The following is a 21,876-nucleotide window of genomic DNA, read 5'->3' on the forward strand; positions in this document are numbered from 1 at the left end:
AGGACACAGGAAAACTTCTGACTACATCTTTTGACTCCCAAACATGTGCACACAGGAAAGCACTGCAATTCACAGCACACTAGTTCTTTACATCCCATCCTCTTTACTCCATTTAGGTTCCCTGCGGAGGGCTAATACTCTACCTAAGCTGGCAATAGATTGATCGCCTTATAGGGTATTTGTAATATTTTTCTATGAAGCATACTTCGAACCAATGCACAAACCGAGTCCCACCTTACGGGTCTCTGCACCACAAGTTCTTCTACCTCCCCGACGTGTGTGGATATTACATCATCATATCCCGTTTAAACCACAGCTCTTCTTTTATCATCACCTGGCAATTCTGTTATCAGTTCTGATGGGAAGGAAATTCAAGTCCCTGACACAGCCACATCATCCCAAATCCCAGCTCTCTGGTGACTAAAATTCTCCTCCTCAAAGTCTGTCCTAATCAAACCATACTCTCAACTCATTCTGGACTTTGTTTACGTGTATATATGAACATGATTGTGACTTGATAGTCTCTCAAAAATGTAAGTCCACCATTTGAATTCATGCTCTCAACAGCATGGCAAATTTAGGGAGCTGATGATGCTAGAAAATGGGAAGTGTCTGGGATTTGGGATTAGAGAAGTCAAGATTTAGATTCTAGCTATATTCCTGTTTGAGCATGAGAAAACTCTTGGTCTTGCTGAAGATACCTATAGGCAAATTAGAGGTGGTAATACCTAACTTCTGGATCAATGTGAGGGTATGAGAATACAATAAAACAAGATGGGCTCTACCTCTGAGCCATAACCCCAGGCCCTCACTGGGGAATTCTAAGCAGGGGGTCCAGCCCTGACCAAACACCATCTGTGGCCAGAGATGCTGGACCCCTGGAGTTGGAGTTACAGGAGTTAATGAGCCATGAGTGCTAAGAACAAAAGCTCTGTCCTTTCCAAAAGTGACAAGTACTTTTCACCACTGAGCCATCTTGTTAGCCCCACACTGTTCCCCAAATCCTGAGCTTCATGGCGCCTTTGCATCACACACACACCATGTAACTTGTTCTCCTGTCCTGCTCTTCCTGCCACTGGGTCCCCCTTCTGGTCCCCTCCCTCGCTTGATTTTCATGGTTTTCTTTTCATACCTAGATTTTATAAACAAGATAAAATATGAGATAATTGTTTTTTGGAAAAAATAGATAAAATAAGATGTACATAAAATCCATATGGTGGCCACCACATGGTTGTCTCTCAACAAGTGTTTTCTCTCTCTTGGGTCTTTCATATAGCTCTTGAGCTTATGGTCCATTAGGCTATAAGCTGTTCTAGCACTAGGAATCACTTACAACCATAATCATCAGCTCAAAATTCCTGCATAAAGGATGAGTGGATCCATAATGAAGGAATACACTGTCTGCTTCCTCCACAGCTACTCTAACGGCAGTCTCACCAGAACCACAAGGCTGCTCCAAGAACATCACTTCTGTGATGCTCCTAGAAGGGAAGTATTGAAAGCAAATGCCTCATCAGTGAATAAGAGAAACTGCAGATAAGTGACATCATGTGTGCTAGCTACAAGTCCCAACTCACCTGCCAGAACCAGGTTCCTTGCAGGATGATGAGACTTGACCGCAGGAGCTCCAGAAGTACATTGTTCTTTGCGAGGAATTCCATGAAGGTAACCAGCCCCGTCAAAATGGTGGTAAAGACCAGAAGCTGGTGCACAAAAACATCCAACATTTCCCGACCGTGAGTGTGGTTGTAGAAGATAAACGCTAACAGAGGGGGCAAAACACATTTCCTGATCAAACCAAAGGCTTCCCGCTGTACCACCCTCTTGCCACGGAATTTTATAGGAACGTAAAACTGCCCCAGAGAGCAAATCCCCACTGACTCTCATAGCAATGTATTTTTACTTTAGGGAGAGTGAACATTGTCTCTTACTTAGGAAGAGAATCTTTGAAGTCTAACCCCTCTTTCCCCTTCTTCTAACCTTTCTTCTCTCTTCTAACATACCAGAGAATTTTCAACTGTTGTTCAAAGCATTGTCTATGTAGGAAAATGTACAATGAACATGACTAGGGTAGGGAGCTCTAATTAATATGAACGTACAGATAAATTAGCTGAAGTCAAGGTCTCAATTTAGGGAATTCAGCAAATGAGTACATAAATTATAACAAATTATTAAACACTCGTTTTATCTTGCCCTCCTTACGATAACCTGAGAAATCAACTAAAAGAAACATCCTGTTATTTTCACTAATCTCTCAAGATTAGGAAGTCACTTTTTAGACCCTACATATCACATTTTGGGAGAATCTCTGTTTTTGGTATATGAAAAGCTTATTAGAGATTGGTAGACATTTTCTATTGAGTGGTTGCCCCATTTCAAGTAATCCATGCACTATTATTCTGAGTTCAGTTTTCATTGTTAGAAATAAAAAGAATGATAAGCTCCACAACAACCAAGAGGTAAGTGCCCACTGTAGATGATTTCAAAGACATATATGAAATTCAAAATAACTTTTTGAGTGGCTGTGTCTGGCTAGATCTATTAAGTTAGTTTAAAAAGATGAAGAAAGGAAGACTATAGGTATCTTCTCTAGGACAACCATATATCCAACTATGGCCCAGACAGATAGCCCTGCCAATCAAAGTGATATAGAGAAAGAAAAAATATGTTATTATAAAGCACAACATCAATGCCCACTGATAGATAGGAAAAGAACAGAAAACATATTTCCCTCATACTTACATTCCACAAAGATGGCATTTGATAACATTAACTTGCTTAAGGAAAGCGGAAGGAAATTGGTAGTGAAACATAAGATATGGGTTGCACCCTGTAGCCCAAAGAAGAAGTACATGGTTGTATGATGCCAGCCCAGAAGCTGGTTCCACTGGCCGTCTTTATACAGGATCAGGTAGGGTCCGCCTGAGATAAACTGTTCCCCGACAATACCTGCAGAGGAACATACCACAGTTTTAGCAATCCTCTTCCTGACTCTACATAGTAACTGTGAAGACACAGGGACATGTATTCGTCGCTTATTCTAACCTTATGATGTCGATTCCTCCCTCCGAGCTTTCCATTGAAAAGCTAGCAATAGTAATTTAGACTTGATTCCAAAGTTTAGCTGCAGGTTTGGGTAACAAGTTTTATCTACACAGAGACAAATGATGCAAGCAACTATTTCATATCCTTAACAATGGTAATTTGAGTTCAACAACTGGTTGTAATTTAGTGACTAAAATACTGGATGACTTGGAGGTTTGGATTTATGATATATGTCATTTAAAGGATGATTACTTTCTTTCTAGATATTGCACTCTTAGACAAAGTAGAATGTTTTCCTTGATTTCTGACAAAATTGATGAAGAATTTAGCCTTTTCCCCAATTAAGAATAGTCGAGATGGTTCATTGATGTAGACAGGTTTGCTGTTGTTTTCTGGAAGCTGCCTGGTTAGCCTCTGGAATGGGCAGGGAAATTCCTCTTTTTGGAAATGGTCACTTTGTGATTTGATGGTCATAGTGAAGTCCTATTGCCATGAATGAAGAGAACCAGCGGAAAAATTAGAAGTGCTACCATTTACAAAGCAGCAGCTACAGCATGACTGTGAAATGCAGAACCTTTTATAGAATGTACAATAACAGTGGAAAGTTATTGAAGTTAAAAGTTACCTGGACTCTGTCCAACTCAGGGCACAAGGTGGATGCTCAGGAGCAAGATCTCCTTCAGGCCCAATTCCCTTTATCATCTCTCAGAAATGATTTGTTATGGAAGATTTCCCATAATCACTTGATTACTTTAGTGTAATTTACAAAATGATTTCTTACAGAGTTTACTCTTTGAAGGATCAGAAGAACTTGTATCAAACTATTTCATAGGCTCCAACTTATGATACAAAGGAAATTCACTTGGTTGGATAGGCAAATTAAATATTAAGACTCAGGCTTTTGTATAATTATGAAATATCATTTTCCTAAGATTACATCAGTTATAAACTGTAATTGGGATAAGTACTAAGAGACATATTTGTATGAAATTTATTTAGATTCATTTCTTCATCTTGTATTGACATTTTTTTCCCAACTCATGAAATACTCAAAAGGAAAAAACAGAACATGGCCACAGTCAACTTACCAGTAAGAGCCATGAAGATCGAAACAACTCCTTCCCAAATCTCTGCTCGACGTAATAAGGTTTTGGAACTAAGGTAGCAGGTCCGAGTTTGCTTTTTGTAGACATATTTCAGAATACTCTTTGTACCCCACCAAAAGCCCATGATAATGAAGAAGGTTCCAGGGAGGGCATGACCTTTGAAACTCCCCATGACCTACAACAATAAGAAATAGACATTTCACTTAAACTCAGCAAGAATACCTCTTGTCCACACTGAGTACATTGCTATCTGAGGATTATACTGTAGATCCTACTATAAGACTGACCATTCAAAAAACCAAAAAAACCCTGAAAACTTGCATTTGTTTAACATCTATCATGCATTAGGCCCCATGTCAAGTGTTTTACATGCTATCCATAACCTAATTTTTGAAAAATATCCACAGATGAGAAATCACTATTCAATTTTCAGCTGAGAAGTGTGTTTGGAGAAGTTAAATGGTTTACGGAGATCTTGGAATTGATAAGAAAAAAGTTTTGATTTCTTCAAAACACGGTATGTACTATATCATACGAGTGCCCTTCAATCATAAAGGAAAACAACATGAAGCTGTGGGACAGTTTGTTTAATTTAAAAAGATGTGAGCCAGGTGGTAGTGACACACACCCTTAATCCCAGTACTCGGGAGGCAGAGCCAGGCGGATCTCTGTGAGTTCGAGGCCAGCCTGGTCTACAGAGCGAGATCCAGGACAGGCACCAAAACTACACAGACAAATCCAGTCTCTAAAAACAAAAACAAAACAAACAAACAACAACAACAAAAAAGATGTGATACTACCTATAGATTTTGAGTAGACAGTTTTAAAGGGGCAAGGATCAAGAATGTATTATTAAAGACCTGTAGGATTCATGAAATATTTGTGTGTTCTTCTACATATTTTCTAGGCTTCTTATCCGGCTGGATTTGAACCATGTTTCTAATTCTGGCTAGTTGACTGAGCAAGGAGTTGGTACGTGTCACTTTCAAGCTGAGTCACTGAAGTCTGCTCACCTTAGCTCTCCTCTTGCCTCAGCTACTTTGGCATGACACCTCTACTGCACAAATATGGGCAGCCAGCCTGACTGAGATTGTGTGTGTGTGTGTGTGTGTGTGTGTGTGTGTGTGTGTGTGTGTGTGTGGTGTGTAAAACCCCTTATTGATATATATCACTGAAAGTTTGAGGTTTAATTTACAACACCATAGCCTGTTGACACCAACCCAAACCACATTACAAATTTTGCTCACATCCTTGCCATACTCAACTAATAAACAGAACTACCCTCTAGTTTCAGTCAAGGGTATAAATCAGTCTTGAATAATGTGAGTTTTTAATTGTTTCTGAAGCCCTTCTTTTAAACATATTTATTGTACTATCAACAGTGAAAGTAGAGTCCACAATTATCCTGAAAATCTAATAGTAGGTCAGATTCAAGAAAACTCACAAAAGAGGATGTCACCATGTTCCTAGTCCAGGAAACTAGAATCACTATTTCTTTTAGTGAGTACTGGGCCTCTTACTTTGGGTTACTCTCCTCTGATTTAAAGTGATGTCCTGAAGGAAACTGTGAAGCTGACCCAAATACTGCATCCTATATCTCCAATCAAGACCCTAGACGCTCATTTCATGCACTCTTGAGTCATCCAAACCTTCCAAGAGTCAGGCTACATCACATGTCTCCAAGCAGAGGTTCTGGTTCTAACCTTCATTCTGTGCTATACTTTAGAACATATCCTTTACTTATGTTTGGAACATCTGAACTGTAGTTGTTTATTACTAAGAACGGGTAGACCTTAATGATACATGACATTCCTGCTTTGATAAGCTCTCATTTAGCAACCTAACTCCCACCAGGGCTGTTGACTCCGCCTGTCTGTCTGGTTGAGATCATCGTACAAGATTGCAAAATACTTTTGTAAAGAATTCATAAATACACCCAGCCTATACATTTTTAACATCTTTGGAAAAGAATTTCATATGGTATAATGGTCTTAAAACATTGTTATTCCTTATTATAGCAAACTTTTCTTATTGTAGGAATTTCTAGAATCTTAAAATTCTGGATTACAACTAAAATTTTTGAAATTTATTATCAAAAACCACACATATGTCAAGAATAAAGAGGATGCTCAAAGAAGTTAGGCAGCCATCAAAAAATACACTTTTCAAATAGCAAGTGACATATTTGGTAAGAATAATAGAATAAAAATGAAGAAAGAGCAGGACTATAGTTCAGTAGTAAAGGCCGTGCCACACAAGCCTGACAACATGACTTGGATCCTAGAACCCATGTTATAAAGGCAGAAGGAGAGAACTGCTCCACGACATAGTCCTCTGACACACAAATGCTCCATGGCCCATCTCCCACACATCATACTCCCCCAATAAAAAAAATAATTTTTAAATTAAAAGATACCTTTTTTAAAAGAAAAAATGGAGCAGGGGCTTTGTTTTCAGCACTGAGAAGGTCTGGATACAAACTTTATCACTTGCTAACTGTGGCTTTTGGTAAGCCACTTAACCTGTGAGTGCCTGAGTTTCTACCTTTGTAAAACTGGACCAATAACAGTATTCATTTCTAAACCAGTACCCCACGTTACTATCAAACAACTTATGCTATCATCTACTTCAAACTACTTGGGCAGTGATTCTCAACTGGCCTAGTTGGTCATGACTCCTTTGGAGGGTCAAATGACCCATTCACAGGGGGGTCACATATCCGATATCCTGCATATCAGATATTTACATTATTATTCATAATTGTAGCAAAATTACAGTTATGCAGTAGCAGTGAAATACTTTAAAGGTTGGGGGTCACCACCCCATGAGTGCTGAGAGCTGCTGGTAGCAATGGCTTTACCAGAGGTCGTGGGAGTATACAGCAGGTGACGTATAACTCTCTGTTGAGGAGCCCCACTAGGCAAAGTCTGTGGGGTCACTGGCTGTGGAAACTGCTTGTTTTCTGTCTGTAACTTTCTCTTGTGCAACCTCTTACCTCCCTAAAAGCAACAGCTGTGGGGTTCTTTCCACAGCCCACTGGTAGTGTGTTTTACATCTTTGGGCACACATACTTGTAAATGATCAGGAGATAATTTCTATTTAAGCTGTATAATTCTGACGAATAGAAATAATACCAGAATATTTTTCTTAATTGACACAGGAAAGTAACAATATTTCAGTCTCAAAGTCAGTTAATTTTAGACTTCAGAACAAATTAAAAATAGACTAAGCTGCCCCTTCAGAAATACACAAAGACTAGTTCCCAGGTGTTTATTACTAAATCAAGGTCAGGCTGTTTACATTGAGACATGACCCCCTACAGTAATTGACTACACATATTCTTAGGCTCAAGGTTCAGCCAACTGTTTACTTTCTGTCTTGGAACCCTCACCAACTTAGAGCTCTGTGCATCGCCAAGTCAGCGTGACCTTCCCAGCCTGAGAGAAACTACGTGACTTATCATGTGTTATGAGAATGGGCCAGGCCCTGAGAATGTAACATATAATTGTCCAGAGTTTGGATGTGAATAAGCAGTGAGTGTGTGAGTGTATGAGTGTGCGTAGGTGTAAGTGCTGAGTGAGGGATACAGCCCAATGGGTAGAAAAAAAATGTAACATATAATTGTTCAAAGTTGGTCAGAGGAAAAGAATGAGAGAGCAAGGTGAGAAACTGAATGAGTAAAGAGTGAATGGATGATGCAGGAGTAGATGAAGGAATATAACAGAGTAGAGAAATATATAGCTGTATGTAAAGAGATGTAGAGTGTGGAGACAGATTTTCAGAGAAAGACATTTTTTAAGATGAAGTAAAAGAGAAAGTTACCTTCAGAAAGCATGTGTGTTTTCTTATTTTACCCCACACATAGAAAAAAATCTAACCCTGAGATAGATAAGAATTTTTCCTAAGCCCTCACTGCTCTGAGGTCTTCTATTCACAACCCTGGAGCAGTTTTGAAGAGCTGGCCTTCCCCAGACTGCAACACATGAAAAACTGTATTAAAGGGTCACAGCAGTAGCAAGGTTGAGGACCACTGTAGAAATAAAAGTAACATGAATCTAATAATATCAAAAGCTTCACCATTTTAAAATGTTTTTTTTTAAAGAAAATGATGCAAAACATAAGAAGGTAAAAAGGAACAGCAAGTAAGAAAGGATGAAAGACTACCCAAATCTGAGCTGAATGAGGGTGACACCAATGGACATGCAGATGTGGGTGGAGAAAAGCCCCCTGAGAGGCCTCAACCGTGCACACAGGACTCTGGGCAACTGAAGAAAGCTGGGAGCAGGAAAGGTGGACTTCCCCAAGGAAGATCACACCTATTGGTTGTTCAGTGACAAATGATTAGCCCTGAAAACATACACACGAGAAATATTACATGGGCCAAACGGGTTTTATTTAGGAATATATATGTATAAACATACACATATATGCATGTAACAGCATGCATATATGTGAAAAAAAGAGGCAATTAATTTGAAGGAGAGAGAGTGGAGAGGAATATATGGAAGGGTTTAGAGAAAGCAAATAGAAAGGCAAAATACTGTAATTATACAATAATCTCAAAAATAAAAATAAATAAGTAAAAATTACAATGGTAACACGAATATCTATCTCTGCTTGAATACTGACTACAGAAAACCAAGAAACAGATACATAATTCTTTTGGCAATTCTAAGCATATAGCTCCTAACTGTCATGGAAGGTTATTGGGATCTTCCGTGGTATTTAAATGAATTCCTCAAAAGCGGAAACCATAGATGTATGCTGCCATTTCCTACTAATCCTGGAAAATGTCCTAAATATGACAAAGTTCCAAATTTACAGGAGTCATTTAGCTATTCTTGCAAACAAGATCATGTCATCATAAATCATCCCTACTCTGTTATGGAATAATCCTTTTTGTGCACTGTGAAGATGTGTCACTCTGGTTGGTTTAATAAAGCGCTTAATGGCCAATAGCTAGGCAAGATTTCCAGGCACAGAGAATGTTGGGAAGAAGGAGGGCAGAGTCTCAAGGAGATGCAGAGGAAGCATGACATGCAGAATATGAGGTAACAAGCCATGAGCCACATGGCAGGCTGCCACACCAACTCCAGTGTCGTCCGTGTGACATGAACAATTATGTCAATAATAGCGGACAGGAGATACGTGTCCCACGGGACTAAGCTCCCTGGAGGTCCCTGGCAGAGTGCCCGTGTTATGCCTCCTTCTCGAAGGAGACGTGCTTCACAGATCATGAGCTCTCTGGGCTATGGGTTCTGTATAACTGCTTTTCTGATAATGTTCTAATTAATCTATAAAACACAGGCAAAATTAATGAATGCTTGGGTTGTGAACTGTGGAGGAAAGGGGAAGCTGGACATGGACCTTATTTAGATATAGCAGAATGAACTATTCCTTAAAGACCTCAAGCCTCAAGTCGCTAGATAATAGAAAGTATAATAGTTCAGGCACTTCTAGGGAATGAACACGCACCCACTAGGAATCCTTTAGGAATCCCAACTGAAGTGATTTATGGCAGAAAACATTATCTCATAGGAGGCAGATGGTGGGCCCCTCTGTTGAGGAAGTTCAGCATGGAAAACTTAAGGACTACAGCAGAACCCCTTCCCCTTACAGGTGTAAAAGTACAAGTGTCCATATTCCAGCAGGTAAAAAGGTTTTATATTAGAAGAGATATATGGTAAAGAACTGAAGAAATACTTAGGGAGGATCTGCAGCATCCAAATTGGCTAAATGGGTCATGAGAACCAGAAAAGTAGAAGTGCATAATAAACTAGCGAGCGGCTGAGATAAAGATGAAGGACACAGCCACAACCGCAAAGAAGCCTACACAAGTCTAGGGACTGTACTAAGTTTATAAAACACAGACTGATCTTTGGGTCATAAAGTTCTTGTGAGTGAAGGGATATGAAGCCGATTAGTAACTGTGTGCTTGATTTTTTTTAAAGATGATGTAATTGAATTATTGCCAAGCTCTTGTTGTTCCCTGTATGACTTGATAGTTTTCTTTTCTGTATATAAACTACTGATTTGCAGAAGTAAAGTTGCAGCAGATTCAAACCACTTTTGAGTGTGTTGTCTGTCTGTCAGTCGCCGAATCCTTGCCTTCCTGACTACCCAAGCCCTGATTCTCCTACGGCCATGGTACTCCCGGTGGGCCAGTCCGTGGCAGCAGGCAGTATGTAAATTAGTAGAAATGGGTTAATTAAATTATAAGAGCTAGTTAGAAACAAGCCTAAGCTTTGGGCTGAGTTTTCATAAATAATAAGTCTCCATGTGGTTATTTGTAAATTGGCTGGCTGGAGAGAGAAAGATTTGCTACAAATAGCACCCAATGTGGAACAAGCATTTCCACATAAGACCTGAGAAAGCTTAAAAAAAATGTTCTGGTTTGGGGATTTAGCTCAGTGGTAGAGTGCTTGCCTAGCAAGCACAAGGCCCTGGGTTTGATCCTCAGCTCAAAAAAAAGGTTCTAAACACACAAAAATGGAGCCAGTTATGCAGGCTTGAGCCACCAACATGCCATAAGCTAAGCTGTGCAGTGGTTTAAGATTTTGCTCATGCAGACAGAAAAGGTTCAGAAGGAAAAAAACCTCTAAACAGATTACAGTGTGTTTAACAATGTTCATAGGCTTAATAAAAAAAAGAGTATAGACAGTCATAAAAATATAAATAATTTAAAAATAATAGTAAAATTTTTAAAGAGAGAAGTAATAAAAAATAAGCCATGTAAGGATGAGAAATATTATAACACAGGGAGTTTGTAGCTTATAAGGTGCTTTGTTAATTTTGAATTATTTGAATGCTAATGAACAGACAACAGCTGCTGAGAGACATGGGATTGTGGAAGGGACTGCCGAATTAAACCAGCCTATATGCTTTAGGGGTATCTTGGCTTCAGAATGGAAAATGTGTTGCCTTGGAGGTTGTGTTTTGTTTCCACAGGAAATAAAAAGCTGTGGACTCCTTCCAAGTTAATAAAGATTGTATTTGACAAGGGGATACCTCCATAGTATCTTGGCTATAGACATGGGAAAGGAGCCAAAAAAGACTACAGGACAGGTAACATGTAAGCTGATCACTCTTCATGGGAGCAACTCAGAGATAAGATGAGACATGATAAATCTTGTTGACTACAGAGTCCTCATGACTTATTATTACATGCCATCCTTTCATATAGTATGGATAGAGATTTATATTACAGTTTGTTTATGCAGTCCAAATGGACTTATAAAGTTGACAGATGCTCCTTCTCAAATACAGAACAAAAAAATCTTTAATTGACTTGTGCACATTGTACATTCCATACTTGTGTTAATGCAAATATGTATGTTACCTTTAAGATTTTGTGTGTTTTCAGAGCAAGGGGACCGGACACCAATGAAAATGTGATCCAGCCTCTCAGATGCCTCTGTTGCAGTTTCCTCAGAGTTCTGCATCCAGAACAGCTTCAAGGCTGCTGGCTGAGATGGTCCAGCCTCACAGACTACTCCAGCCAAAACTTCAGATAAGCCCTACATTTTCCCATCACACTGAGACTGGATAACAGTTAGCTCCCTCAGGACTTGATCATTATCTTAATTTTCTCAGGGTCCCCTAAAGATGCCATCACCCCCAGAAAACAAAAAGTAATTTTAAGAAAATGACACCCACATTCCCAAAAGGCAGAGTGGGTGGTGTTTGGTCATTTCATGAGTGTTTGTCATCACTTAGGGGAGTTGGTGACAAGTTGTTATTGGTCATGGTCATGGCGGATAATAAACAAAGGAAATTAGATTCAGTGATCTCATTCTAAAAAGAAAGGGGGGGATATAAAAATGATATGATAAAAGAGTATGTTATTGTATCTACTTTCAAACTAAAAAAAACAACCAATAGTCTTAAATATTTTACATTGGTATAAATATTTTTGTATATTGATACCAATTTAAGGTTATTTTTGTTATAATGTATTATATGTTTCTATTTCTTATATATGGTATTGTACCTATGCAGCTCATTTAAAAATGTAATGTAAGTTCTAGTCCTTGAAAGCTATTTAGGATAATAAAGAAATGCAGGTTGGTAGTTAGTCATCTATAACAATCAAACTTATAATCATGTTAGGTATGTTTTCAAGGTCAATCAGAGATATATTTTAAATAGACAGATGGTCTTCAAACACAACAGAGAGCTACAGAATATGGCATTTTAATGTTTTAATAACATAGGACTTTTCGTGACAGTGAGACTTGTCTGCTTCTGGCAACACCAATCTACTTCATAAAATAAAATGATGATGGGCATCAAAAACTCTCCATATGGAGTTTACTTTCTTTGTGGCAAAAACTAGCCATTTGGGCAAGAAACCACCCTTGTCTCGATGGCCGACACTATGCTGTCCAAACTGGATAAGCAGGACATAAAAGAAAGTGATTGCTGAATTTTGCCAATACGGGATAGGACAGTCCTTCAAAAATTCCTGCTTCACAAAAAAAGTCTGTGAGATCTTCTAGGCCTGTAGGCTGAAGATGGATGCTCTGACTTTACAAAGAAACCTTGGGTAACTGTTTAAGCAGCCAGCTGTTTCTGTCATTTCTCTTAGTTTTGGAAGTTCCTTTCTCTGTACTTTCTGATTATTCAAGTAATATTTTATTCTTCTTGGATCTCTGATATAGATTGAAGACTAGATAGTTACAGTTTTACATGTTATCAAATTAAAAAAAAACTTACACAAGAGATGTAAAGTTTATAAGGTTGAGAAACACAAAAGCTTAAGTTGTTTATCTAAAAAGATGTTTTAGGGTTTAAAAGATATTTTTGGGATGGTAATACAAGTTATGACAAAAAATGGTTTAGGTATAAAACTTTGGACTAAGGATAGATAATACAGTACTTTCTCCAAATTTGCCAAATACAAATGGACTGGACATTGTAAATGTAATTCTTCTTCTTCTTCTTTTTTTAACCAGAGTTACAAAGAGCTTTATTAGAAAGAAGGAGAGGATAAGAGGGAGGAGAGCCAGGACTGGAGAGAAAGAAAGATGGTGGGAGCAGAGAGCAGGGAGCAGAGAGAACACAGAGAGAGCGTGAATGTAATTCTTATCTGATAGTTGTTGTTATTGTTTTAGTTTTACTGTGTTAGAGTTAAAACCTTTTTATTTTGACAAAAAGGGGGAAATATGGGATAATCTTTTTGTACACTGTGAAGATGTGTCACTCTAGTTGGTTAAATAAAGAGCTGAATGGCCAACAGCTAAGCAAGATTTCCAGGCACACAGGATGCCAGGAAGAAGTGAGGAGCTGCGAGGAGATGCAGAGGAAGCATGGCAGGTAGGAGATGAGGTAACAAGCCATGAGCCACACGACAGCACATAAATTAATAGAAGTGGGTTAACTTAAGTTATAGGAGCTAGTTATAAACAAGCCTAAGCTATGGGCCAAACTTTCAAAATTAATAATAAGTCTCAGTGTGGTTACTTGAGAGCTGGCTGGCAGGACAGAGAAAGACTCACTAACTATACTACTCTGGTGTCTCAAAAGCCATCTCATATTCAACAAGACCTGAATTGAACTAATCAGCCATGTCTATCTATCTGCCTAATGTGAGAATGTAACTTGATTCCAGTTACCTATTTGGTTAACAACACTCCTTTCATCCATTTGCCCAAATTAAAAAAAAAAATTAGCTTGGACTTTAACTATTTACCAAAAATGAATTCGTTATTGCAAATTATCACCTGGGCTGACTAATATCAACCATCTGCTTCCAACCTTAGGTGACATTCCCTAGCGACTTCACTACCATCTGCTTGGTAAGGCTTGCCTCGTCCAAACAGGGGTCTGTCCCTGTCTCACCTTATAAGGCACTGTCACTTTAATGAATTCTTTATATGATTAGTTACAGAATACATATTCTTTTTTTTCTTTTCTTTTTCTTTTCTTCTCTCTCTCTCTCTCTCTCTCTCTCTCTCTCTCTCTCTCTCTCTCTCTCTCTCCAGGGTTTCTCTGTGTAGTTTTGGAGCCTTTCTTGGAACTCACTCTGTAGCCCAGGCTGGCCTCAAACTCATAGAGATCTGCCTGCCTCTGCCTCCCAAGTGCTGGGATTAGAGGCATGCACCACTGCCACCGCCATCTGGCTAGAATATATATTCTCTATGACTAAATCACTATGTTGTGAAAGCCTATATAACAAGACATCAGGGACTTTCAGAAATAGAAAGCCCAAATCAATTCTGTATCTTGAGGCCATAAGCATACTAATATGTAATATTATATGCCAATATATAATGCCGAAGAGAGGCATAGATATTGTATTTGCTTTTAAGTTTTAGTATTACCTAATATACTTAGCACACCAGTAACAGCTAACATGTAATTTTAAAATCCAGGCTTTCCTGCATGTATAAATCTAGGTTAGACAGTCTTCTTGATCCATCTCCATGATAAGTATGAGTGCATCTGTACATCTCAGCACGTGTAATGTAATTAGTACTGGAATGTAATAAACAAGGAGTCACAAAACGTTGTTTAACAGACATCAGATGATCACAGTGGAGAAAGCAATTGGTTCTTCCTAATTCAGTTATAATGTCATTGTCCTTTTAATCTAAAACAATCTGATGGTTCCGATGCTTTTGTCTTAAAAAGATTCAGCAAAATAAAGACATCACAATCATGATATTTTTCTGGCAAGAGGACCTAACAGACAGTCATTGCTAGCAATTAAAATGGCAACAATTTCACTTCACTTTCATGGTGGAGAGAAAAATTGCCCACATCCTCAAATATATCACTTATCTCTTATCTTATAGGAATCATTATCCATCGATCTATCCGCTGTTTTCTGATCTACAGATACTGGCTGATGTAACTTGTTCCTTATAAAAAGCCAAGTCCAGTAGTCAAGTCTGGACAGTTCTAAATCCACAAACAGGTACATTCTTTGAGGAAAAACATGGGGCCTCTTTTCTCACTTACAAAGTAGAATTCACCAGGCAGGCAGTAGTAGTCATCTGGGGAATTACTAGGGTAGAAAATAGAAAGACCCTTTGTCGTGATCTTCACTGATTCTATTTGAAAGTTCAATCTGCCCTCCAAATACAGTTTATTCACCCAAAGAAACCTGTCACTCCAAATAACATCAAATATTATTCTTTTGGCAGACAAGAAGCAAAAAAAAAAAAAAAAAAAAACCAACACTAAGAACAACAAAAACATCAAAAAAAAAAAAAAAAAACACCCCAAACTCCTTACAGCTCACTGTCAGGTTTTGTTGACTACAACATTCAAACACACACACACACACACACACACACACACACACACACACACACACACTAAAAAGGCATGTGTTTCAAACTCTAGTACTGAAAAGGCAATAATATAAGGCAGTGTTACAGCCACACAAATCACAGACCTGCCCTGTAAATAGAAAGAAGAGAAACTCAGCTAAGAGTAAGAGAGTTAACAATTTTCTTGGTAGAATCACAAACAACTCATTTCAATATAAAGTGAGTATCATTATGAGAAAGAACATAAACTAAAATTTTATCTTGAGTCACAACCAAAAACAGTACTTGTATCTTAATTAGTGATTCATATTTCAGGCACATTTGTAACTTCGAATTTATTTAAAAAACATCAGTTATTTCTTGAACTTCACTTTGCTATTGGCCTCATTCAAAGAAAATGGTACAGATATATGGAGCTCTGAAATTTCTTGATCCTCCATCATTCCACACCAGCACTTTACCTCCCCAGTGTAAACTGTTTTGAAGGCATTTTTGAAAATTACCCTTACCTTAACTCTCTGCTCAAAGTCAAGTCCAAGTTAATTGTCTTCTCTCCAGGATGTATAATGGTTCCAGATTCCAAAAGGAAAGGCAGATGCTGACTGCCCCTGGATCTAACACTGCCTCCTCCTGCTGCTTTGACACAGAGCCTATGTGTTCATCTTTCCAGCATGAAGTCAAGCAGTTGAGTTTCAGATTGGGTCACAGTGTATTTAAGGCCAAGGAACACACCCATTTGAACATACTGCCTCCCACCTACCAGGCTGTTAGCCTGAGCCATGGTGCTACCTGCTCTGTGGGTCACACAACCTCTCTTTCAGGATGTCAAGACAGATAGAAGACACACAAAATACTGTAGCAATGATATTTAATTATTTGCTGGAGGTCCTAAGGAGATAAACAGTTCTTAACATGCAGTGCCTCAAGAAGGAGATTGCCACAGCGTTCAGGACTGAGTCATAGACGAGCTGAAGCTATAGGAATAAATAGAAAAGAAGAGAAACTACTGTGGGTCAGCATTCTAGCTCAGGGAATTTGGAACACCAGCCTAAACGCTGCCTGGATTGCGCAGTGGCATCTCAGGTGCTCAGGGCACCTGCTGGATAATCGACGCAGCTCCAGCTGACAGCAGAAAGGAGGAAAACAGCACTATTGAGGAACTGCATTCCTCATGAGCAAGTTGGTCCCAAGTTGTGTGAGAACTGAGAAGCTGGCACACCTAAGATGGAAATAAGGTTCCATCTGCGAAGTGTACACAGTGAAAGAGATGATTGTAAAGCAGTGAAGTGAATGAGTGACCCAAGGTGAGCAGAGTACCAGGGAAAGGCAGCATCCTCACAGAGGAGCGTGACACCTAAGGGGAAATCTTATATACTATTGATAAAAGTACAAATTAGTGTGGCCATCATAGAAAGCCATGTGGCTAGATGATTCAATAATCCCATGATATATATATATATGAAATAAAGTCAAATATAAAAAATAAAATAAAGTACAAATAAAAAGTATGTCAAAGAGACACCTCTTACATTGATTACTGCATTGTTCACAGTAGCTAAGACATGGAGTCAACCTAAGTAGCCTTCAATATATGAATGGATAAAGATGGGGCTGAAGAGATGGCTCGGCTGTAAAGGGTGTTTGCTACCCTTTTAGAGGACCAGAGTTCAATTCCCAGAACCCACAACAGGCAGCTCATAACCACCTGTAATTCTAGTTCTAGGGAGATCTGGCTCTCTCTTCCGGCATCTGTGAGCATTTGTATTTATGTGCACACACTGGCACACATATACAAATAAATAAATGAAATAACCAATGAAAAATGTGTATACACACATCCACAACAAAATATCACCCAACTAGAAAAAGTAATCCAGTCACTTGCAACAACACAGATGAATACACAAGATTTTGTGATTCAAGAAACAAGATAGATGCAGAAAGAAAAACATAGCATGACTTTCCTTCTTGTGGAGTACCACGGAGTTGACCTAACTGCAGTAGAGAGTGGAATAGAGGCTGTGAAAGGCTTTAGGAGGGAGGAAAGAGGGATGAAGTTAGATAGAAAACTTGTACGGGTACAAAGTTACTTCCAGGTAAGAAGAAAAAATTCTGATAGTCTGATAGAATAAATTCAACAAAACTGTATTAAACTTCAAAATAGCCCCCAAATGGTTTTAAATGTTTTTCTATAAGGAATGATAAATACATGATGTGATCGATATGAAAAAAAAAAAAACACTGATTTGACTTTTATGCAATGTTTACCTGGATCAAAAAATGTTCTTCACAAATAACGTACAATTTTCAATGAAAAACAAATGAAAATAATGTAGGTTTAAAAACTTTTGAAGAAGACTGAGAAGAAGGGCTGGGGAGACGAGTCAGCAGGTAAGGGAGCCTGTTGCTGAGCCTGAGTGTGATTCCTGGTATCCACTGGGCAGAAAGAAAGAACTGACTCCTGCCCATTTTCCTCCAATAGCTACACTTGCATTGTGGCACACACACACACACCCACGCACCTACACAAACAAACACAATAAAATGGTTTATAAGTAACAGGAAGGATTACACAATAAGTATTAAAAGCCACCTAATCTGATCTTGGGATCAAATATGTTTCCAAATATTATTGAGTAATTCTGTTTAGGTTACTCAACCTTGAAAATTCTTGGGAAAATAAAGACATTACTCTTTTTTGCATCGTGTAAATAGTGATAAAGTAGCATTTAAATATCTTATCGTAAGATGCTTAGCCTTGGAAAAGTTTAGTAGGGGTTCAAATAGCTCCACCCAACACCTCAAATGTTCAATGCTCTGAATATAATTTCCATATCTTCCCAACCCAACTTCCCCCTCACAATGCTTACATGAATCTGTCCCTCTTACCCCTGTTTACATAGGAATTCAATCTGTAGTGGACACTGAATGCATTTTCCTGGACAAACATATACAGGTAAATGAACTTGCCCCGGTTTTCAGCCCAGGCTTATCATCTCAGCTACTTGTGGATTGCTTAAGCAGGAGAGTTGTGAATTTAAGGGCAGTCTGTGCAGTTTAGCAAGACCCTTTCTCAGAACAGAAAATAAAGCAAAGAAACCAACAGGCCAGGTAGGACTAAAGGAGACAGATAACTCAGCGGTAGAGCACACACCGCGCATCTGCTCTGCGCGGCTGTAAATTCAATCTCCATACCAACCAACAAACCACAACAGCAACAGAAACAAAAGAACCCTTCTGTTACTCTGATAAACACCATGGCCAAAAGCAACTCGAGGAAGAACCCCATTATTTGGCTTATACACCTCAATCACAGCTGACTACTGAAGGAGGTCAGGGCAGGAATCACGGAGAAACTGCTCACCACTTTGCTTTCTGTCTTGCTTTTTTATACAACTCTGGACCACCTGCTAAGATGAGGCACCTCCTACAGTGGGCTGGGCCCTCCCACATCAATCACTAATCAAAAAGAAAAAGAAGAAAGAAGTGCCTCACAGACATGCCTACAGGTGATCTAATGGAGGCGATTCCTTAACTGAGATTTCCTCTTCCAGGTTTGTCTAGGAACTAACCAGTGCAAAAAGAAAAATGTACCATCTTGCCAGGTGGTACATCTCCACTTACTTGGGAAGCTGAAGCAAGAGGATTGAAAGATAAACACTGAGTTACCTACAGAGTGAATTAGAGGCCAGCTTGGTTAACTTAGTGAGATCCTATCTCAAAATATAAACAAATAAACAGAAGGCTGGGAATACAGCGCTGTCAGAGAGAACTTGCTTAGCTGTATTTAGGACCCTAGATTCAAGGCACAATATGGTAACAAACTAAATAACATACATTGACACAAATAAAAAATAGTTGCATGTAGAAAGTACGTTATCTAGTAGAGACAAGCACATAAGCTACTCCAAACCATCATGAAGTATAGAGAAAGAAATGGGAACAAGGAAGGAGCAAGATTCTGACTGTAACTAACCTATGGCCCGCAGCTCCTAACTTCTCATACACATTTCACTTTCTCAGTGTGAAACACAAGCTGTGTTCCCAACTGCCAACACTTGGGAAACACCTTGATGTCTTTCAATGCGGAAATGGATAAGAAAACCAGTGCATGCTGACAACGGGAGATTATTCAGTGATAAGAAGAAATAAGCCTTCAGGTGGCAAAGGATAGCTTTGTTTGCCAGTCCTTGATGTTTGAGCCTTTGTACGTTAAAGTACAAAGTTACTGTCACTCAGGACATAATGCATGGCAAAGAAGAAGAGACGTACTGAAACTGAAAAATGAGTATAGCTGTAGCATCATCTCCTACTACTTACTCATCTGTGTGTGTGTGCCACATCATCTGTCTCTACCACTTCCTCCAATGAAGTCTTCCCTTTTTCCTTCCTCCCTCCCTTCTACAGCTGGGACTTGGTATATGATTACAGGTAGAGGAGATTTGGGCAAGGGAACTGGGATTCGGGAGTCTTGGGTAGGGAGATGGCCTATGAGTGTCCCCGGATCATCCTGTCTCCACCTCCTACCTCTCTGTTGGATGCCGAGATTACTAATGCCTTCTACAGCACACTTCTTTATATGGGTTCTGGGAATTCAAACTCAGGATCTCATATGTGCTCGGCAAGTGCCTTACCCACGCAGCCTTCTCCCCAGCCAAGATTCTGTCCCACTGAAACAACAACAAAGAAGGCTTAAGGATGGTCCCAGATATTTCCGTTTTAAAGATGCAGTCATGAAATTCAAAAGAATCATTTTATTTGTCCAGCTGTATACATCTGTAGGCTAGATCCCTGGAAGTTTGGCATATACCATTCAATCTAAAAAGCCTAATCTGTGATGGCAGTCTCTCCCCATCAAGGTTCTATTATTTGCAATTTTATTTATTTATTTATTTTGGTTTTACGAGACAGGGTTTCTGTGTAGCTTTGAGCCTTTTCTGGAACTCACTCTGTAGCCCAGGCTGGCCTCGAACTCACAGAGATCCACCTGGCTCTTCCTCCCAAGTGCTGGGATTAAAGGTGTGCGCCACCGCCGCCCAGCTTATCTGCAGTTTTAGACATCAGCAGTCAACCATGTTCTGAAGACCATATAGAGAGTTCCAGAAGTCAAAAATTTGTAAATTTAAGTGATTTTTATTGTGTTATATTGCTGTAACTATTTTATGAGTTATTATCCTCTTAGTGAGCCTACTTTATAAATTAAACTTTTAGAAAGATAGAAAAAAGGAAGACATGGACATAAATGCATGAAGTTAAGTGAAAGCTACCAGTATGAAAGAGTATAGACTGTATGAGTCTACCGATATGATTACTTGGAAAAAACAAGGTGTCGTAAAGAGGTCACAGGTGGCCATGATCTCAGTAGGAAGGGATGAATAAATAGATGCAACACCTATGGTCAATAAATATTATTATAATATACTGTAATTATGGATAGGTGACATTCCACATCTGTCAAAGGTCAAAGAACTTAAGAACAAAAAGAGCACTACTGTAACTTATGGATACAATTAACAATGCACAATTATCAGTTGGTCTATCATAACAAATACACCACATCGCTGCATGACGTTAACTATTAGGAAGCTGCGCAAAATATAATTTCTGCACAACTTTCTGTAAATTTAAAACTGATCCAAAAATAGTCTATTAACCAAAAATAAATAAATAAATAGTGAAAAGCACAAAATAGTAGGGCAGACATTTGCTCCAGCTGCAGAACTCACATTCTATATTACTTGTTTAAGGTTTCTTTCTTTTAAATAAAAGAAATAAATTATTTTAAGTGCCTCTTGACAGAGTCCCACCCCACTCTAGTCCCTTCCACTCTCCCTGAAGTCACTCACCACTGTCCAAGTTTCTGTTCTGATGGATTTATTTGTTCTCTTACCAGGACACTGTCTTGGTTGCTGTGGTGGTGTATTCTTTTTTTTTTTTTCCTTCATTCCCCTTCCCCTCTCCCATACTGTGAATTAAATCTAGGGCCTTTCTACTTGCCAAGCAAGCATGCCGACATTGAACTCTCTCCACATCCTCTACACTACACTATTGTTTTGAGGCCAGTAATTTATAGCTCTGTCTCCGCTCTCTTTTGATACTGACTTCGCTATTGGGGGTCATTTGCTTTTGTGTTTAAACCTTAGAAGCAGCGTGTCCATTGCACACAGTAGTTTCCTCAGATTGGAATCGCAGGGACTCTAAAGACCAAGTTGGGAAGAACAGACACTTAAACAAGACTCATTTCTCTCTGTAAACATGGAATATCTTTCCCCTTATTTATATTCTTGATTTCTTGTCAGAAGTTTTCTTCTCATGCATATGACGGATATTTGACTAAACTTATGGATTTGTTTCTCTCTCTCTCTAGCTCTCTCTCCTTCCCCTCTCACTCCCCTCCCTTCCTTCTTCCCTTGTGTGGACACTAAAGCGTCTATGTTTCATCTTTTAAT

The 21,876-nt window shown here is 39.0% G+C and overlaps 1 protein-coding gene across 8 annotated transcripts in view; it reads right to left on the reverse strand.

Annotated features, from left to right (window-relative positions):
* LOC102923286 (transmembrane protein 45A-like) overlaps window positions 1-21,876 on the reverse strand; it is a 78,067-nt gene that overhangs the window by 16,398 nt on the left and 39,793 nt on the right. For 6 of the 8 annotated variants that reach the window (XM_076549048.1, XM_042259435.2, XM_006995759.4 and 3 more), the window contains 3 exons: window positions 4,134-4,326; window positions 2,743-2,949; window positions 1,578-1,762 (listed from right to left, as the gene is read on the reverse strand). In XM_076549048.1, the coding sequence (XP_076405163.1) occupies window positions 1,578-1,762; window positions 2,743-2,949; window positions 4,134-4,323 (582 nt within the window). In that variant the 5' untranslated portion in view covers window positions 4,324-4,326. Of the gene's footprint in view, window positions 1-1,577; window positions 1,763-2,742; window positions 2,950-4,133; window positions 4,327-15,936; window positions 16,128-21,876 lie in introns of those variants that run through there. The other 2 variants (XM_076549046.1, XM_076549050.1) reach the window with 2 other exon arrangements.

The sequence above is a fragment of the Peromyscus maniculatus genome, chromosome 12 (assembly GCF_049852395.1).
Source record: "Peromyscus maniculatus bairdii isolate BWxNUB_F1_BW_parent chromosome 12, HU_Pman_BW_mat_3.1, whole genome shotgun sequence".
In the NCBI taxonomy this organism is placed as follows: domain Eukaryota; kingdom Metazoa; phylum Chordata; class Mammalia; order Rodentia; family Cricetidae; genus Peromyscus; species Peromyscus maniculatus.